This window comes from Lynx canadensis, chromosome C1 (assembly GCF_007474595.2).
Source record: "Lynx canadensis isolate LIC74 chromosome C1, mLynCan4.pri.v2, whole genome shotgun sequence".
Classification (NCBI taxonomy): domain Eukaryota; kingdom Metazoa; phylum Chordata; class Mammalia; order Carnivora; family Felidae; genus Lynx; species Lynx canadensis.
The window spans coordinates 32,850,801-32,872,781 of record NC_044310.1 but is presented as its reverse complement, the minus strand read 5'-3'; the positions used below and the strand labels follow the sequence as shown (position 1 = coordinate 32,872,781).

General features: G+C 39.1%; 1 protein-coding gene across 2 annotated transcripts in view; it reads right to left on the bottom strand.

The window, feature by feature from the left end:
- Nucleotides 1-340: 340 nt before the first annotated feature.
- LOC116738255 (myocardial zonula adherens protein-like) overlaps nucleotides 341-21,981 on the bottom strand; it is a 45,644-nt gene continuing 24,003 nt past the window's right edge. For both annotated transcript variants that reach the window (XM_032594268.1, XM_032594269.1), the window contains 4 exons: nucleotides 15,879-15,950; nucleotides 8,917-9,032; nucleotides 5,826-5,924; nucleotides 341-709 (listed from right to left, as the gene is read on the bottom strand). In XM_032594268.1, coding sequence (XP_032450159.1) covers nucleotides 506-709; nucleotides 5,826-5,924; nucleotides 8,917-9,032; nucleotides 15,879-15,950 — 491 coding nt within the window. In that variant the 3' untranslated portion in view covers nucleotides 341-505. The remainder of the gene's footprint in view (nucleotides 710-5,825; nucleotides 5,925-8,916; nucleotides 9,033-15,878; nucleotides 15,951-21,981) is intronic.

Here is a 21,981-nt window from a genome sequence, read left to right as displayed (position 1 = left end):
GCTCTTCTTCAGAGTCAAATAGGGCATGTTCCTCACTGCTCTCTGAGGCCTCACCAGAAGCAGCTTCAAAGTTCATGTTTCTAAGCAACATTCCGATCATGGCAATCTCCGTATTCTCTGAGAGACAGAAGCTTTCCCTATAGTCTCACTTCTTCATGAACTCTCACCAGAATCACCTTTAAGTCTGTATTTATACCAACAATCCCTTCAAGGCAATTTAAGCTTTTTCTATCTAGCACCCCAACATTACTCCAGCTTCCACATGTAATACAAGTACAAAGCCACTTCTACTGTTTTAGCTATTTGTTATAGAAGGTACCTCACTTTTTGGTACCAAAGTGTCAACGAGTTTCTGCGGGCTGCCATAACAAAGTACCACAAATTGGGTAGCTTAAAATGACAGAAATTTATTTCTCATCACTCTGGAGGCTGGCACTCTGAAGTCAAGCTATTGCCAAAGCAATGTTCCCTTTGAGACTCTGGGTAGAATCTTTCCTTGCCTCCTCTAGCTTCTGGTGGTGGCTGTCAATCCTTGGCATGTCTTGGCTTGTACGTGCATCCCTCCAATCTCTCCATCTGTCATCACATGGCACTCCCTGTGTGTCTCTGTCTTCACATAGCATTTTCTCTTCTCACAGGTACGCCGGTCATATTGGATTAGGGTCCATCCTAATGACCTCATCTTAACTTGACTGCATTTGCAAAGACCCTGTATCCAAATGAGGTCGTGTTCACAGGTACTGGGGGTTAGGACTTCAACATATTTCAATGGAGGCACAATTCAGTCCATGACAGAGATTAATAAATAGAGTATATAAAGAGCTCTTGCAATAAAAAGACAACTCCATTAAAACTGGCAAAGAATATGAATAGGCATTTTCTTTTTTTAATGCTTATTTATCTTTAAAAAATTTTTTTAAATGTTTATTCATTTTTGAGAGACAGAGAGAGACAGAGCATGAGCAGGGAAGGGGCAGAGCGAGAGGGAGACACAGAATCTGAAACAGGCTCCAGGCTCTGAGCTGTCAGCACAGGACCCAATGCAGGGCTTGAACTCACGAGCAGTGAGATCATGACCTGAGCCAAAGTCGGATGCTCAACCGACTGAGCCACCCAGGCACCCCTTTATTTATTTATCTTGAGAGAGAGTGAGCGAGCTCGCGTGTGTGCATGCGTGAGTGCGCGTGAGTGCACACACACGTGAGCAGGGGAGAGGCAGAGAATGAGGGAGAGAGAGAATCCCAAGCAGGCTCCACCCTATCAGCACAGAGCCCAACATGGGCACGATCCCACAAAGCATGAGATCATGACCTGAGCTGAAGTGAAGAGTTGGATGCTTAAAAGACTGAGCCACTCAGTCACCCCGTGAATAGACATTTTCTAAAGAAGATATACAAATGGCCAATAAGCGTAAGAAAAGATGCTCAAGATTACACAGGAAACACAAATCAAAATTACATTAAGATCCTACTTCACACCCACTAGGATAGCTATAATAAAAAAGATAAGACTATAACAAATATTGGTGAAGATGTGGGGAAATTGGAATTCTTATACACTGCTGATGGGAATATTATATGGAACAACTGCTTTGGAAAACAGCCTGGCATTTCTTCAAAAGGGTAAACAGAGAGTTAACATATGACCCAGCAATTTCACTCCTAGGTACATACCCAAAAGAAATGAAAACATGTCCACACAAAAAGTTTGCATTATTCAAAATATCCACAAAGTGGGAACTACCAAATGCCCCTCAATTGACGAATGGAAAAACAAAACGTGGTATAATCCATGCAATGAAATATTATTTAGCCACAAAAAAGAGATAAAACACTTACCTATGCTATGATAGGCTTGAGTCTTGAAAATATTATGCTAAAGTGAAAGAAGCCAGATGCAGAAGACCACATATTTTATGATTCCATTTGCACGAAATGTACCAGATAGGCAAATTCTTAGAGACAAAAAGTAAATTAGTAGTTGCCAAGAGGCTGGGGGCTAAGGGAATGGAGAATGACTACTAATGGATACGGGGTTTCTTTTGGGGAGATAAAAATGTTCTGAAATTAGACAGTAGTGACAATTGCATAACTTTGTGAGTATACTAAAATTCACTGCATATACACTTTAAAAGGGTGAATTTTATGGCAATGTAAATTATACTTCCATTTTTTAAAAGAATAAATGGAATTCTACATAGGTAAGAACTGTGTGCTGAAAACTACAAAACATTGCTGAGACAAATTAAAGGCCCAAATAAATGGAAAGATATAGACCATGTTAACACATTGGTGGACCCAATATTGTTAAAATATAAATTCTTCCTCAATTGATCTGAACATTCAATGCCATTCCAATCAAAATCCTACATGGCATTTTTGTCAAAACTGACAAGCTCATTCTAAAATGTATATAGGGGAGTACCTGGGTGGCTCAGTCGGTTAAGTTTCCTACTCTTGGTTTCAGCTCAAGTCATGACCTCATGGTTTGTGACTTTGAGCCCTGCATTGGGCTCTGCACCGTCAGCGCAGAGCCTGCTACAGTGCAGAGCCTGCTTAGGATTCTCTCTCTCCCCCTCTCTCTGCCCCTCTCCTGCTCATGTTTGCTCTCTCTCTCTCTCAAAAATAAATAAATACACATTAAAAAATAAAATATATATGGGAATGCAAAGGACCTAGAACAGTCCAAACAATTTTAAAAAAGAAAAACAGAGTTGGAAAGGTTTTCTTTCTGATTTTAAGACTTACAATAAAACAACAGCATGGCATTATTTAAGAATAAACGTAGATTAATGGAACAGAATAGAGTCCAGAAACTGAGCTGTATAACTAATTTTTGCTAAAGGAGCCAAAGTAATTCGATAAGGAAATATCTCTCTTTCCAATAAATGGTTCTGGAATAATTGGATATACATTTGGAAATAAATGAACCTCAACCCTTACATCACACTATATACAAAAATGATCTCTGATGGATCATAAATCTAAATGTAGAAGCTCAAACTATAAAACCTTTAGAAGAAAAGAGAGGAGAAATATTTTGTGTCCTTGGTTCTTAGATGGCTTTTATGTCCTATCATAAAATTATAAAAGAAAAATTTGATGAATTGGGATCCATCAAAATTTTAAAACAACTACTCTTCATAAAACACTGTTTTAAAAGACGAAAAGACAAGCCACAGACTGAGAGAAAATATTGAAAATACATCTATCTAATGAAGGACAGTTATCCAAAAAATAGAAAGAATTCCTACAACTTAATATAAATAACTGAATTAAAAACGAGCAAAATATTTGAACAGAGGTTTCATAAAAGAACATACACTAATGGCCAATAAACACATCAAAACATACTCATTGTCATTAGATACTCTCAAAAGTCAAATTAAAAGCACCATGAGATACCATTACGTGTCCACTAGAAAGTCTAGAATTCACAAGACTGACAATAACAATGTTGTTGAAGATGAGGAAGCAACTGAAACTTCCATACCATCGTCAATGGGAATGTAAACTAGTACCACTACTTTGGAAAGCAGTCTGGCAGTTTTTCATACAGTTAAACATGCACTGACTCTATGACTTGATAATTCCACTACTAGGTATTTATCCAAGATGAAAAAAAAAACCTGGTATGAGGATACTAGTGACAGCTTTATTTTATAACAGTCAAAACCTGAAAATAATCTGAATGTTCTATCAACCAGTGGGTAGACAAATAGTTTATGGTATATCCACATACTGCTCAGCAATATAAAACATGAACTCTTGACACAGGCAGCAACATGGATAAATCTCAAAAGCATCATTTCAAGTGAAAGAAGCCAAACACAAAAGAGTATATACCAGATGATTCTATTTATTAGAAATTCTAGAAAACGTATTATAACAGAAAGTGGTGGAGTGGGGACAGGGCAGGGAGGGGTGTGATGGCAAAGGGGGAGGGAGCTAATGAATATGTTAGGCTAATGAATGTGTTTTCTTTCTTGATTGCAGTGGTCGGTTGTGGTTATACAGGTGTATGCACCTGTCAAATCTCATTGAACTCAACTCTTAAAATATGTATGTCTGTATTGTATTAGGTATTTCAATCAAGCTATTTTATAAAAGAAATACAAATAACTTTTAAACATATGAAAAATGCTCAGTCTTACTGTAAATAGATAAATAAACATGAAAACTACATTTGGATACCCATTCTCAGCTCTCATTTAGTAAAAACACAAAATTTTGACAATATATTCAGTTGGTGAATTTTTTACCAAGTGGTTTTCACATGCATTGCTGAGGGAGAGGAAAATGGTATAATTCTTTCTGAGGGATATCGGGCAATATCTACCCAAATTACAGATGTATCTAATCTCTAATCCCATAATCCCATTTCTGTGACTCTATCCTACAGAAACACCTGCATACATGTGCAAAAGACTAGAAACAACCCAAGTGTTCATCAGAGGAGACTGGTTAAATGTAGTACATCCACACAATAGAAAGCTACACTGCTCTAAAGAATGAGGAAGACTTGGAGCGCCTGGGTGGCTCAGTTGGTTGAGCGTCTGACTTCAGCTCAGGTCATGGTCTTGCAATTCGTGAGTTCAAGCCCCATGCTGGGCTCTGTGCTAACAAACAGCTCAGATCCTGGAGCCTGCTTTGGATTCTGTGTCTCCCTCTCTCTCTCTCCCCCTCCCCTGCTCATGCACTGTCTCTCTCTGTCTTTCAAAAATAAATAAATGTTAAAAAAAAATTAAAAAGACAAAAGAATGAGGAAGACTTTTTTTGTATGATACAGAAGGATCTCTCTTTTGTATGATACAGAAGTAAAAAGAAAAAGAAATCAGGAAAGGAGGAAATCTGAGTAAATATTCAAATTTCTTATATTTGCATAAAGACATACTGGAAGGATAAGTAAGAAACTAATCAAAATAGTTATTAATAATCAACTTGCTTGTAACTAGAGCCCTACTGAGTGTTTGGGGAATGATTTTGGTAAAAGTTACTGCAGTCTTGATTGTAAATTCCTTCTTTTCTTTCCTCCACTCCTCATTCCCTGCTTTTCTTCCTCTCTTTCCTACAAAAATGTACTGCTTATATGGAAAAGGGTTTTGGAAGACAAGAAAGGATACTAACTCCTTGGGTCAGAGCCAAGAAATTCTGTAGCTGTAGTTTCCATGATACCTAAGAGGTCTGGGCTATAGGGCCCAGGGAGCTACAATAAAAACAGCTCTCATGAATGAGACCCCTCAGCAACAAGGGATGTCACTCATCTTAAGTATATAAGAGGAAAGCCCCCCAAAGCAGTCTAGCTCCTTGCCCTGAGTGAAACAGCCCTGTCTAACACATACTGGCTCCTGCTTCATTCCAGCCCTAAAGTCGATCACTTTGTCCACCGCTTCAGATGCTGATCACACTGAAAAGACTAGACACTGTACATGGCGTCTAGGCCTTTCTCGTTCTCTACCCTGGTTTATTACTTTAAGTGTGACTCCAACTACCCCCTCTCCCACCATTGGTTGATTCTATAAATCAACTTCATTGTGATGATTAAAAATGCTCAAATTGGTTGTCTCTTTGTAAGATTCCTTTCCTCTTTTCTTTAAAAGAAATAATCCATCACATTCTTCACATACATTTTCCCTGTGGGGAAGAAGTGAACAGAAACACATCCTCTGAACCCCAATTTCTTCCTCCACTCTAATTGGCTGAGCAATAGAAAAAGAGGCAATAAGAGGAGAGTAATAAATGATCAGCACCAATCGCTCTGGTATACTCTGCAAAAATGGGACTCACTTCAAAATATGAAACCAGAAAGAATAGACTTTCAAATACCTGTTCTCTCTGTTCAGCACCCACAGTTTTCCCAGGGGAGTGGTTTCCAAGTTGCTTATTCTCTTGAGACTCATGAATCTTTCCTTTGAGCCTTTCAACCTTAAATACAAAAGTATTTTAAATATGAGAGTATGGGGTTAGGGAGGGGGTTTGCTTTGCTATTAAAAGGTACAAGTAATACATGAATACATTCTTCACGAAAAAAATTCAACTAACACACATAGGTTTATAGAGTAAAAAGTGGCTCAGTGGGTTAAGCTTCCGACTCTTGATCTTGGCTCAGGTCATGATCTCATGGTTCTTGAGCTCGAGCCCTGAGTCGGGCTCTGTACTGACGGTGCAGAGCCTGCTTGGGGTTCTCTGTCTCCCATTCTCTCTGCCCTTCCCCCACTCACACGCTCTATCTCAAAATGAATAAACTTAAAAAAAATGATATTATCCTATCATAACCTTACGCCACAATCCCTTTTCCCTTTCCAGAAACAACACTGTATGGGATGTACCCTTCTTGAATTTTATCATGCAGGTGTATATATGTACATGCAGGTATTAAACATATAAGTATATGTCAGTATTAAATATATAAATTTACAAAGATTAAGACAACTTGAACAGTCATTGTTTATTCATGCTTATGATTACATTTAAAAATTATGATAAAACCTACGTAACACAAAATTTACCATGTTGATCTTTTTAAAAAAGTTTTATTTATTTATTTATTTTGAGAGAGAGAGCATGAGACAGCATGAATGGGAGAGGGGCAGAGAGAGAAGGAGAGAGAGAATCCCAAGCAGGCTCCACACTGTCAGCATAGTGCCTGATTTGGGGCTCAATCCCATGAACAGTGAGATCATGACCTGAGCTGAAATCGAGTTGGATGCTCAACCAACTGAGCCACATGGGCGTCCCTACCATGTTGACCATTTTTTTTTTTTTCAACGTTTATTTATTTTTGGGACAGAGAGAGAGCATGAATGGGGGAGGGGCAGAGAGAGAGGGAGACACAGAATCGGAAACAGGCTCCAGGCTCTGAGCCATCAGCCCAGAGCCCGACGCGGGGCTCGAACTCACGGACCGCGAGATCGTGACCTGGCTGAAGTCGGACGCTTAACCGACTGCGCCACCCAGGCGCCCCTTTTTTTTTTTTTTTTAATTTTTTTTTCAACGTTTATTTATTTTTGGGACAGAAAGAGACAGAGCATGAACGGGGGAGGGGCAGGGAGAGAGGGAGACACAGAATCGGAAACAGGCTCCAGGCTCTGAGCCATCAGCCCAGAGCCTGACGCGGGGCTCGAACTCACGGACTGCAAGATCGTGACCTGGCTGAAGTCGGACGTTTAACCGACTGCGCCACCCAGGCGCCCCCATGTTGACCATTGTTAAGCACACAGTTCAGTACTATTAAGTACATTCACATTATTATGTAACCATCACCATCATCAGTCTCCACAATTCTTTTCATTTTCCAAAACTGAAACTCTTTACCCATTAGATAAGAACTCCCTATTCTGTCCCTCTCTTTCCCCCCAGCCCCTGGCAACCACCATTCTATTTTCTGTCTCTGTGATTTTGCTACTCTAGGTACCTCATATAAAGGGAATCATACACTATTTGTCCTTTTGTGACTAACATTTTAATTAACATAATGTCTTCAAGTTTCATCCCTGTTGTAGCACAGGTCAGAATGCCCTTCAGGCTGAGTAATATTCCATTTTGTTTATCTATATATTCCAAATGTATGTGCCACATTTTGTTTATCTATTCATCCATCAAGGGACACTTGCATTGCTTCAACCTTTTGGATGTTGTGGATAACACTGCTGTGACATGAGTGTGCAAATCTGTTCAAGTCCCTGCTTTCAATTCTTTGGGTATATACTCAAAAGCAGAATTGCTCAATCATATGGTAATTCTACATTTACTTTTTTTTTTTTTATAACATTTATTTATTTTTGGGACAGAGAGAGACAGAGCATGAACGGGGGAGGGTCAGAGAGAGGGAGACACAGAATCTGAAAGAGGCTCCAGGCTCTGAGCTGTCAGCACAGAGCCCGACGCGGGGCTCGAACTCACGGACCGCGAGATCATGACCTGAGCCGAAGTCGGCCGCTCAACCGACTGAGCCACCCAGGCGCCCCTACATTTACTTTTTAAAGAAAGTACCATGCTGTTTTCTATAGTCACTGCAATACTATTTTTCATTCTCAATAACAATGCACAAGGGCTCCAATTTCTCCATATTACTGTCAACATTTTTTTTTCTGTTGTTTTGATAATAGCCATCCTCTTGGGTATTTATTCATTCTTGCAACAAAATTACTTGAGCACTTAGTTTATGTGGGCTGTTGTGTGAGACACTAGAGATATGACTGTAAAATGAATATAAACTAAAATTGAAGAGACATATATCCAGAACTTACAAGTCCATATTAAAAATCAATAAATACAGGGGCGCCTGGGTGGCTCAGTAGGTTGAGCATCCAACTTCAGCTCAGGTCATGATCTCACAGTCGGTGAGTTTGAGCCCTTCATTGGGCTCTGTGCTGACAGCTCAGAGCCTGGAGCCTGTTTCAGATTCTGTGTCTCCCTCTCTCTCTGCCCCTCCCCCACTCACGCTCTGTCTCTGTCTCTCTCAAAAATAAATAAACATTAAAAAAACTAAAAATTAAAAAAATCAATACATTACTAAAAAGAAATAATTCAACAATGTGGCACAACTCAAATTTATCCAATATAATAGAATAATAATTTCTATTTGCTAAATTAAGTGTAAACTGATATTTAAATCCTTATTAAAAAGGTCCTAAACTGACATAAGAGCAGTAACATTACTGTTTAGCACAGGCAGCTAAAATGTATAAAATATAAATACTGATAGGTCATCTAAGTCACAGTATGGCATCTATCTGGGATGCTATAGCCGCCAGTATCAGTCCTCATTAATGACTATATATATATATATATATATATATATATATACACACAATCATATATATAGGTAATACATATCTATGTTGCTCTAGCTGCTGATTGTTATTTTATACACATTTAAATAAATTCTAAGAACAAATGACATTCAACAACTTACTACTTCTCCAAGCACTTTTTTTTCTGAGTCAAGTGATCGAACCCGATTTCTTAAAGCCAGAATTTCTTCATCCAGTCTCTGATTACGTTCCTTTGCTCTCTGTAGGTCAGTTGAATCTAAAACAGAGAAAAGAACACAGTTTTTTTTTTGTTTCTCACACCAGACTAATGAGCTGGATATTTTAAACTTTTTTTTTTTAATGTTTATTTATTTTTGAGACAGAGAGAGACAGAGCATGAACAGGGGAGGGTCAGAGAGAGAGGGAGACACAGAATCTGAAGCAGGCTCCAGGCTCTCAGCTGTCAGCACAGAGCCCGACACGGGGCTCGAACTCACAGACCGTAAGATCATGACCTGAGCCGAAGTCGGACGCTTGACCAAATGAGCCACCCAGGCGCCCCAGAGCTGGATATTTTGAGGATAGGGTTTTTGGCACTAGAGGCTCTTGGAGGAGATGTACTTTTATTTATTTATTTTTTTCAACGTTTATTTATTTTTGGGACAGAGAGAGACAGAGCATGAACGGGGGAGGGGCAGAGAGAGAGGGAGACACAGAATCGGAAACAGGCTCCAGGCTCCGAGCCATCAGCCCAGAGCCTGACGCGGGGCTGGAACTCAGGGACCGCGAGATCGTGACCTGGCTGAAGTCGGACGCTCAACCGACTGCGCCACCCAGGCGCCCCCGGAGATGTACTTTTAAAGCAGTGGAGCTTACCTCCTAGAAGTTCAGCAGCAGAGAAAATTATCTTCCTACTTGCTTGTGGTCCTATCTCTCATACATACCACATACACTCCTAGACACTTCTATTCAGCAACGGTAGGGCCCCACAGACAACAGATGGTGAGCCACGAGCAGTGAATGGACAAATTTTCTAAGCTAAATCAAGTTAATGTATCAAAACCATCTTTCTGCCTGCACCACAGCCCAAAAAATGGTAGTCCACTCTAAGACCTGCTCTTTCCAGGGTTCATCAGTTTCCGTATTATTGCAAACTTGCTATGGGAAACTTTCCTGAATTTGTAGCTGTTTCTTTTTAGCCATTTCCACATATATTTCTCTTATTTTTCTTCTTCTGCTTAAAAGTCTCCTTTGTTGGGACACCTGGGTGGCTCAGTTGGTTAAACGTCTGACTCTTGATTTCGGCTCAGGTCATGATCTCACAGTCTGTGAGTTCGAGCTCCACATAGGGCTCTGGCTCTGTGCTGGTGGTATGGAGCCTGCATGGGATTCTCTCTCCTTCCTTCCTTTTCTGCCACTCCCTTGGCTTGTGCTTCCTCTCTCTCTCTCTCTCTCTCTCTCTCTCTCTCTCTCTCTCTCTCTCACACACACACACACACACACACACAAATAAAATAAATAAACTTAAAAAAGAGTCTCCTTTGTTTTCCCTCTTTATCACCTGTTTTGTATTAATTATTCCTTGTATTTTTCCTTTCTTCCTTTTTTCCCCCTTGCTTCCTTTTCCTTTCCCCCTCTTAGCATGTAATTTTTTTAATTTGAAAAGTGCTGAACACACACCAAAAAGAAAAAAAAATCATTCACAATCCCACCTTGTATATGTGTCAGTGGGTGGGTGCATATATACAGAGACAGAGACATTTGTTTTCTGGCTTGTGCAATTTTTCAAAGATTTAAATGATGCTACACAATCTGTCTGCAACTTTACCATATCGATGTGTGGGTTTTGTTGTTGTTGTTGTTTTGTATCATGGATGTCTTTACAGGACTGTCCTTACAAAGTCATTTTCCATTTCTCATTTGGAACTACTTTTAAATTAGTTTTACTGGTTCTTGGTTTTCATACAAATGGATTCTTTTTTTTTTTTTTCAACATTTTTTATTTATTTTGGGACAGAGAGAGACAGAGCATGAACGGGGGAGGGGCAGAGAGAGAGGGAGACACAGAATCGGAAACAGGCTCCAGGCTCCGAGCCATCAGCCCAGAGCCCGACGCGGGGCTCGAACTCACGGACCGCGAGATCGTGACCTGGCTGAAGTCGGACGCTTAACCTACTGCGCCACCCAGGCGCCCCACAAATGGATTCTTAATATACATATTTTGTGTGTGTGAGGCTTCTTTCACTCAATATATATTTTGGGTATGCAGCTGTGTCATATCAGTAATTTATTCCTGTCTACTTTAGTCCATCTTATTCATACATCACTTACTAATCTACTGGTCTCAATGCATCCTCTCATTTTATTCTGCCCAGTGCGTTCATTTCCCCTACTGATGAAGATTCAGGTGTGTTGCCAATGACTTGCTCTTATAAACAATTCTAAAATCATTATCCTTTTTCATCAGTCTTTAGGTACTTATGACATTACTTCCAAAAAACAAATCCCCAGAAATTGGACCACTGGATCAGCTGATATGTGCATTTAGGAAATGTAATAGATACTGCCAAAACAAATCTTCAAAAAGATTGTACAAAGTTACATTCTGTACAATGACACTCCCCATTTGTCCACACTGGAGGTTACCAGAATTTTAGTTTTCATAAATCTTAAAAATGCAGTTGAATTATGGCTTGTTTTAAATGCAATATTGTTTTGCTGATCACAAATGGAATATAGGCTTTTAGTTAAACAAACAAACAATGTTATGTTCAAACTGAATATTCTCATCTAACCCTTATTCACCACCCTCACCCAAAATAATATTAATACTTAGTAAATACTCTTCAAAAGATTCTATATACACATTCTAACATACAGACAAGGGTTTTATTAAAAATATTTAACAACTCTTAAAGCATGGACCTTCACCTGTAAGAATGAGCTCAGGAGGAAAATTCTAGAGAACTGCCAAGTATTATTCCTTTAGCGGCTGGGAAGACAGGGGCTGGAAGGAGCTGGGATAGTGGGGTACGTGGTAGACAGTTGAAACACTCAGTGCAGTAGGTATTTACAACTTACGCAAAATTATTCCGGTGTCTTCACGACTCTACTGCCCCACATTAATGTGTACCACTTCATCAGAGTCCTGTGGGCACACACACACATACACCCAGACCCCCAAAATAAAAGCTAAAATAACACTGTCCCGCATATAGTACTGTACAACTTGCTTTTTTCACCTGATAACATATCACGGACATCTATTTGTGTCATGCACATACATCTATGTCATTCTTATGAATAGATGCACAGCCACTTATTTGGCCAATTCATTGTGGAGAAACACAACTACTCCCAAAGTTACTTCTTACTCTCCATACTTTCACAAGTTCTTCTATAGTCATCAGGGATACTGTTATATTTCCGCCTGGTTTTTGTTATCAGGGTAATGCTGCCCATATGGAAAGTATTCTGTCTTCTTCAATTTTCTGGAAGAATTTATGTAAAATTGGTATTGTTTATTCTTTAAAAGTTTTTTAGAATTCACTAGTGAAGATATCTGAACTCAGTTTTCTTCATGAGGAAGATTTTTTTTTTCAATATATGAAATTTATTGCCAAATTGGTTTCCATACAACACCCAGTGCTCATCCCAAAAGGTGCCCTCCTCAATACCCATCACCCACCCTCCCCTCCCTCCCACCCCCCATCAGCCCTCAGTTTGTTCTCAGTTTTTAAGAGTCTCTTATGCTTTGGCTCTCTCCCACTCTAACCTCTTTTTTTTTTCCTTCCCCTCCCCCATGGGTTCCTGTTAAGTTTCTCAGGATCCACATAAGAGTGAAACCATATGGTATCTGTCTTTCTCTGGATGGCTTATTTCACTTAGCATAACACTCTCCAGTTCCATCCACATTGCTACAAAGGGCCATATTTCATTCTTTCTCATTGCCACGTAGTACTCCATTGTGTATATAAACCACAATTTCTTTATCCATTCATCAGTTGATGGACATTTAGGCTCTTTCCATAATTTGGCTATTGTTGAGAGTGCTGCTATAAACATTGGGGTACAAGGGCCCCTATTCATCAGTACTCCTGTATCCCTTGGTAAATTCCTAGCAGTGCTATTGCTGGGTCATAGGGTAGGTCTATTTTTAATTTTCTGAGGAACCTCCACACTGTTTTCCAGAGTGGCTGCAACCAATTTGCATTCCCACCAACAGTGCAAGAGGGTTTCCGTTTCTCCACATCCTCTCCAGCATCTATAGTCTCCTGATTTGTTCATTTTGGCGACTCTGACTGGCGTGAGGTGATATCTGAGTGTGGTTTTGATTTGTATTTCCCTGATAAGGAGCGACGTTGAGCATCTTTTCATGTGCCTGTTGGCCATCTGGATGTCTTCTTTAGAGAAGTGTCTATTCATGTTTTCTGCCCATTTCTTCACTGGGTTATTTGTTTTTCAGGTGTGGAGTTTGGTGAGCTCTTTATAGATTTTGGATACTAGCCCTTTGTCCGATATGTCATTTGCAAATATCTTTTCCCATTCCGTTGGTTGCCTTTTAGTTTTGTTGGTTGTTTCCTTTGCTGTGCAGAAGCTTTTTATCTTCATAAGGTCCCAGTAATTCATTTTTGCTTTTAATTCCCTTGCCTTTGGGAATGTGTCGAGTAAGAGATTGCTACGGCTGAGGTCAGAGAGGTCTTTTCCTGCTTTCTCCTCTAGAGTTTTGATGGTTTCCTGTCTCACATTCAGGTCCTTTATCCATTTTGAGTTTATTTTTGTGGATGGTGTGAGAAAGTGGTCTAGTTTCAACCTTCTGCATGTTGCTGTCCAGTTTTCCCAGCACCATTTGTTAAAGAGACTGTCTTTTTTCCATTGGATGTTCTTTCCTGCTTTGTCAAAGATTAGTTGGCCATATATTTGTGGGTCTAGTTCTGGGGTTTCTATTCTATTCCATTGGTCTATGTGTCTGTTTTTGTGCCAATACCATGCTGTCTTGATGATGACAGCTTTGTAGTAGAGGCTAAGGTCTGGGATTGTGATGCCTCCTGCTTTGGTCTTCTTCTTCAAAATTACTTTGGCTATTCGGGGCCTTTTGTGGTTCCATATGAATTTTAGGATTGCTTGTTCTAGTTTCGAGAAGAATGCTGGTGCAATTTTGATTGGGATTGCATTGAATGTGTAGATAGCTTTGGGTAGTATTGACATTTTGACAATATTTATTCTTCCAATCCATGAGCAGGGAATGTCTTTCCATTTCTTTATATCTTCTTCAATTACCTTCATAAGCTTTCTATAGTTTTCAGCATACAGATCTTTTACATCTTTGGTTAGATTTATTCCTAGGTATTTTATGCTTCTTGGTGCAATTATGATATTTGGAGATTTTTTAAACATACTTCTGTTATTGTTTTTTGGTTTAATTCTATTATGGTCAGAGAACATAATTTGTGATTTCAGTTCTTCCACAAAAATGTATTTTATGGCTCAGTATGGTCTCTCCTTGTGAACATTCCATGTATACTTGAAAAGAATGTGTCATCTGGTGGAGTTTGCTATAATTATCAATTATAGAAATTATCAAACATTTCCATAATTATCAATTTCTATAATTATCATGTTGGCTGGTAGTGTTCTTAAGTCTTCCATATCTTTACTGATTTTGTTTTATTGTTCTATCAATTACTAAGGAGGCTGTGTTTATAACTGTATCACATACTTTTGAAAAGGAGGGTTAACAATCCTGATCACCAATTACAATGTAAGGGTTCTTTTCTCCTATACATCCAAGCAATTATTGGATACCAGCCAGGCATCCTATAATTCCACTCAATTCTGACACTATCTAGCTGGAGATAACATCAGATTGCACAGGTTAAGGGTTCAGTCCCACAAGAATGTTCGCCACTTCAGATGCCAATGGCAAGCTCATGTTGTTATGTGTGCTTCTGACTGACTGGTTATAAATCAGAGGTTGCCACGACCCCCATATTGGTCTGATTACTTTGTTAGAGTGGCTCACAGAATTCAGAGAAACATTTTACTCACTAGATCGCCAGTTTATTATAAAAAGATATAACTCAAGAATAGCCAGATAGAAGAAATGCACAGGGCAAAGTATGAGTAAAGGGGTGAGGAGTTTTCATGTCCTCTCTGTGGACACCACTCTCCCCAAATCTCCATGTGTTCACTGACCAGAAGCTCTCCAGACCCTGTCCTTTGGGGTTTTTATAAAGGCTTCATTCATAGGCATGAGTAATTAAATCCATTGGCCACTGGTGACTAAACTCAGTCTCCAGCCCTGTCCCCTTCCAGCATTGGTAAACCAGGGGCTTTCCAAGAGTCCTCATTAACAAATTTCCACATGGGAAATTTGCAGGGTTTTAGAAGCTTGGTGTCAGAAACAGGGCCAAAGACTAAATATAAATTTCTTATTATAAGTCACAGTATCACTACATAAGCTCAATTTTAGAATTATTTAAAACTGGTAACATGTTTTTAATTATTTTTGTAGTTGCTAACCATTACAACACTCAACTTTTGTTGTATTATTTATAGTTGGTAGCATTTTTACAGTCAAGCCAGGGACAGGTTAACTAATTCACCATGGATTCCAAGCCTATTGGCTTCCCAGTGAACACGTGTGTGTGAAGTATTGTTAAATTCATCATAAGGTGTCTTGATGTCAGGGGCAAAATAGGTATTATTTGTGTTGACCACAGGTTTTGGAGTCAGATACATGAGTATCTGACTAACCCAGATACATGGGTTCTAATACTCACTCTGCATTACTTAATTCATTAATACTTAATGTAGCTATTGGATAACTCACTTAACCTTCCATAACTCAGTTTTTTTTGTATTTGAAATGGGAATAATAATACTACTTGGAAGGGTTGTGAGGATTAGAGTTCATGCATATAAAGTGCCTGGGAGAATACCTGTTACTTAGTAAGCAGTAAGTGATAGTAGTAGTAATAGTAGAAATAAGTAGTAACAATGGCAATAGTGCTTTATTAGTATTATTATCAAAGATATTATTATATTAAAACATATTTAATACACATTAAATTATTGTTTAATGTATTATTAAACATTATATCTACTAACATGCATGACTCACCATTCTCTTTCAGCTTTATCAAATTTTCTTTCAAGTGTTCTATTTCTAGTTGAGCCTTCTTAAGTGCAGAGTCTAAAGAAAAAAGAAACAAAATATTTCTGTAAGGAGTGAATGGTTAGTGTAATGATCAAATCTGAAGTGTTCTCCTGTTTTGGAACACTCTATTTCTGCTGATTTTCCTTTAAGTTTCTGCATAAACGTCACCTCCAGGAAGTTTTCCAGACTCCTTTTAGTGTTCCTGCTGCACCTTATTATTATTCCTGATTATCTGATCTGATAATATTTCTGTTTCCCTAACTAGATTCCATGCCGAAGAGTTTGGGACTACTATAAACAAATAGAAAAAAAGCTAAACTTTTTAAGCATGGTACTATCAGCTTTAAAAAAAGAAAATTATACTCAGAAATATTAAAATTAGTTCCTGCAATTAGCAATATTTAGAATTTTACCAGTAGTTGCTAGAAATATCAAAACAACAGAATTTCAGGAAGTATCTTTTGATACTATTCAAGAATTATATGAAGATGGCAGAATGGTATAGGGCAAGAACATGGAGCATTGGAGTCAACCGGATTTGCGTTTTCTAATCCAGGTTTTATCATTTGGCCTCCTGGAGTCTAGTCATCACCAATGGTATGTCTGGTTGGCTTCCTATGTCAGGATGAAGAACCTCCGAGAGGTAAGAGACTAAGGTGAATCTTATGAGATCATTCCTAATCACAAGGTAAGTACATCAGCACAACCGTGCATGTCTCATTATTGATCCCAAAACGCTCAGTTCTTTGGAGTAAATCCTAGTCTAATCTACCAGATTCACCTAAAATTAGGTTCTGACCATAACAATACTATTACTGCCACTGCTACTGGCAACAGCAGTTACTAGTGTCAGATGTATTAACATTATAACAAACCTTCAGAGTAGATATTAGCATTCTCATTTTATAGATAAGATAAGGGAGGCTCAGAAGAATCAACCAACTTGCTCAATGTCACACAACAAGCAAATGGTAAATCTGAGATCTGAACTCAGGTCTGTTTGACTACACTGTGCCAGAGATGTAAGAATTACTCTGTTTTACTAAAACAATGATTTTCCTAAGTGTCATCTATGGAAAGAGAGGGAGTAGAATGATAGCAGGTGGAAGGATGTTTCAGAGAGAGTGAAGAGCATAAATGAAAGAGAATGGGTAGGAGAGAACATTGAGTGTTCTGGGAACTATATGTAGTCTGATACTGCTTGGGCCTACAGAGCAAAGGATTAGGGGAAATGTGGGATATGAAGCTGGATAGATACGCAGGAGGCAAACCAGAAAAGCCTTAGAGAGCTCAGAATTTACTCTACACAATAAATTTTTTTATGGAAGCTTAAAGTACTGAGGAGGTAATTGAGAGGTTCTGTGAACATTAGATTTAATTTCCACTTAAAGAAAAAAAAAACCCTATTTCTACAATAACACATACACCAAATATGTCATATACCAAAGTCAGATATATCAGAGACCACCAAATGCATGAACTCGTACTGCCAGGTTAGCATCTCCTGTCATGTCCACACAGATATTTGAAAATCATAGCTCTCTCTCAGAGCATTTAAACTAGTAATATTTCTAAAACTGTGTTGGTTTTATGACCAAGTTTTTTTTTTTTTTTTTTTTTAATTTTTTTTTTTTCAACGTTTATTTATTTTTGGGACAGAGAGAGACAGAGCATGAACGGGGGAGGGGCAGAGAGAGAGGGAGACACAGAATCGGAAACAGGCTCCAGGCTCTGAGCCATCAGCCTAGAGCCCGACGCGGGGCTCGAACTCGTGGACCGCGAGATCGTGACCTGGCTGAAGTCGGACGCTTAACCGACTGCGCCACCCAGGCGCCCCTATGACCAAGTTTCTATGACCACTCTACTGTTTAACAGTTTTATTTTCTAAGTCTACTCCTTTTAGTGGTTGCCTGGGTATTTTTTTAAGAACTTTTTTTATTAAGGAAAATTTCCAACATATACAAAAGTGGATAGAACAGTTATGGAAACACCCATATCTATCATCCAGCTTTTTTTTTAAATCATCCAGCTTTTAACAATTATCAAGCCATGGCCAATCTTGTTTCATTTATATCCATAACTATTATACACTAGTTTTCTAATGCTATAAAGCAAATCACCACAACTCAGTGACTTAAAATGAGGGTACCTGGGTGGCTCAGTTGGTTGAGTGTCTAACTCTTGATTTTGGCTCATGTCATGATCTCAAGATTCGTGAGAGGCTGAAATCAAGGTATGAGCTGGGTATGAGCTGGGTGTGTTCATCTCTGAGGTATTGGGAAAGAATGCAGTTCCAAGCTCACTCAGGCTGCAGGCTGAATTCAGTCCCATGGTTGTAGGACTGAAGTCCCCATCTCCTTGCTAACTGTTAGCCTGGGAGGTCTATCAGCTTTTAGAAGCAACCAACATTCTTTGCCACGTGGTCTCTTCCATCTTCAAAGTCAGCAAAGGAGAATTTACCTCACATCAAATCCTTCTCACACTTTGAATATCTTCTTCAGGGAAAAGCCTAACCTCTTTTGAGGGCTCATCTGATCAGGTCAGTCTCACGTAGGATAATCTCTCTTTCTTAAAGCCAATTGATTTGGGACCTTAACTACATCTGCAAAAGCTCTTCATAGCAGCATCTATATTGTAGTTGATTTTTGAATAACTTGGAAAAGGTATGTGTATACCAGGTGAGGCTCGTGGAGACCATCTTAGATTTCTATCTAATACACCTATTTCCACCAGTTCTTCTATTTTTAACAGCTTTATTGAGGTGCAATTTATATACCATAAAATTTGCCTTTTTAAAGTGTACTATTAAATGACTTTTAGGGGCGCCTGGGTGGCTCAGTCGGTTGGGCGGCCGACTTCGGCTCAGGTCACGATCTCGCGGTCCGTGAGTTCGAGCCCCGCATCGGGCTCTGTGCTGACAGCTCAGAGCCTGGAGCCTGCTTCAGATTCTGTGTCTCTGTCTCTCTGACCCTCCCCTGTTCATGCTCTGTCTCTCCCTGCCTCAAAAATAAATAAACGTTAAAAAAAAATTAAAACAAAATGACTTTTAGTATATTTACATTTGTGAAACCCACCACAATCTGATTTTAGAACATTTCTATCACCCCATTGAGAAACCTCATGCCCATTTAGTTAACCCTAATTCCCACTCTTAGCCCTGGGCAACCATTAATCTACTTTGCCTTTTCTGGACACTTCATATAAATATAATCATACAATATGTGACCTTTTGCATCTGACTTCTTTACTTAGCATTATGTTTTTGAGATTCATCCATGTTGTAGCAAGCGTTAAGTATTTGGTTTTTACAGGCACATTGTCTTCCATTGCATGAGTGTTTGGAGTCCCCTAAATCACTCCCAGGTTCGGTGACTCTTAGGACTTGCCTCACTGGACTAAAGATATACTAATAGTCACAGCTGATACTTACTACAACAAAAGGATACAAAGCAAAATCAGCAAAGATAAAAGGTGCATGGGGCAAAGGCCAGAGGAAATCAGGCTCCAGCTTCCCAGAGTCTTCTCCAGTGGAGTCACACAGGGTGTGGTTAATTTCTCCAGCAACAAACTGATCATACATGTGAAGTATCTTCTATCAGGGGAGTTCATTAGAGATTCAGTGCCCAAGGTTTTTGTTTGGGGCTAGCTAGTCACATATATACCACTTCTGCCCACCAGGTACCAAAATTCCAGATTCTCAGAAGGAAGGCAGGTATTGAGCACTGTGATACTGCAATTTGTGATTAGAAATATACATTTGACCTTATCTTCAACCCATTTCTGGCACAGAGATCCTAAAACCCTTGGAATTTCCTAAGTGATGAGAGCGATAAAGCCATCTTATGTTAATGAGGTGACTTTTGGCCAGCAATTAACAACAGGGGCTGGTTTCCAGGAGAACCAACCATGGGATTAGAGGTCCTATCCTCTGACCTCCAGGGACAGGAGAGCAGCAAGAGGTTGAATCAATTACCAATAGCCAATGATTTAATCAACATGCCTCTAGTGAAACCTCTGTAAAAACCCAGAAGGAGAGGGTTTGGAGAGCTTCTGGGTTGCTGAACACATGGAGGTTTGGGGAGGATGGTGTAGTCAGAGAGGACACGGAAGCTCTGCACCCCATCCCCATACTTTGCCCTATGCATTTCTTCCATCCGGCTATTCCTAAGTTATATCCTTTCATAATAAACCAGTAATCTAGCAAATTAAATATTTCTCTGGGTTCTATGAGCCACTCAAGCAAATTCATCAAACCCAAGGAGGGGGTAATTGGAAATTCTAATCTATAGCCAGTTGGTCAGAAGCACAGGTGATACCCTAGGCTTGCAACTGACATCTGAAGGAGGGGAGCAGTCTTACAAGACTGAGCCTTAGCCTGTACAATCTGACACTATCTTCAGGTAGACAGCGTCAGAATTAAAGGTAAATAGTGTCAGAATTAAGTGGAAACGTAGGACACCCAAATGATGTCCAAGAATTGCTTGGTGGTGTGAGAGAAACACCCCTCTCCCACCTTGAAATTGTATCCTGGGACCCTATATAAGTATAAACCACACTGTTTGCACAAACAGTTTAGGCACAGTGAGCCCCTATTATCAGTTAGGGAATGGTGGGAACACTCCCAAAATCCAAGTTCCCAGATACTAGTCAAGGGCTGACCTCACAAGCATGCCTTTCTAAGGACAGCAGTGTCAGGTCTCTGTTAACTATTTCCTACACAGAATTACTGTATCACATTTTGTTTATCCATTCATCCAATGAGAGACATTTGGGTCACTTCTATCTTTTGGCTATTGTAAATAGTGCTCTGAACATTCGCACGCACATTTCTCTTGGGTAGATACCTAAGAGTTAAATTGATGGGCCACATGATAATTCTACATCTAACATCTTGAGAAACTGTCAAATTATTTTCCAGTGTCTGCACCATTTTACATTCCCGTCAGTAATATATGAAGGTTCTAATCTTTCCACATCCTTACCAACACTTGTCATGCTTTGTTTTGTTTTGTTTTTGTTTGTTTTTGGTTTTTTATAGCCATTCTAGTGTGTGTGTACTGGTATCTCATTGTGGTTTTAATTTGCACTTCCCTCGTGACTAATGATGTTGAGCATCTTTTCATATATCTTCTCCAGAGATATGTCTACCCAAATATTTTGCTCATTTTTAAATCAAGCTTTCTTTTACTATTATCAGAATTCTTTACATATTCTAAATATAAGTCCTGTATCAAACATGATTTGCAAACATTTTCTTCTAGCCTGTGAGTTGTCTTTTTCACTTTCTTGATGTTGGTTGTTTTTTTTTCTTTTGATATTGCAAGTGGTAATTTTTATTTCATTTCTCAATAGTTCTTTTTTTTAAAGATTTTAAGTAATCTACACCCAACATGGGGCTCGAACCCACAACCCCAAGATCAAAAATCGACTGAATCAGCCAGGCACCCCTCAATAGTTTCTTGATAGCATATAGAAATACAATTGTTTTCCTTTTATGATTTAATGAGTCACGTAATTATTCATCTATCTGTAAATATTAGATTCATGACAATAATATCATTATTTATTTGTGTCACTATTAATATAAAACAAATCCAAAAAACTGATGAATGGAAATAGTCACATCTGATTGGGACATTCAGATGTTGTTTTGTTTTGTTTTGTTTTTTTAAAGATTTTATTTCTTAAGGGGTTCCTGGGTGGCTCAGTTGGTTAAGTGTCTGACTCTTGATTTTGGGTAAGGTCATGATCTCGTGGTTTGTGAGTTGGAGCCCTGTGTTGGGCTCCACGCTGAACACAGAGCCTGCTTGGGATTCTCTCTCACATTTTCTGTCCCTCCCATGCTCATGCTGTCTTTCTCTCTTTCTCAAAATAAATAAATAAAACTTTTAAAAAATTAAAAAATATATTTTATTCCTTAAGTAATCTCTATACCCAACATGGGACCTGAACTCACAACCCCAAGATCAAGAGTCACATGCTCTACTGACTGAGCCAGCCAAGTGTCCCTTGATGTCGCATTTTGAAGTATAGAAGTTTCAATTTGGGGGATACCTGGGTGGCTCAG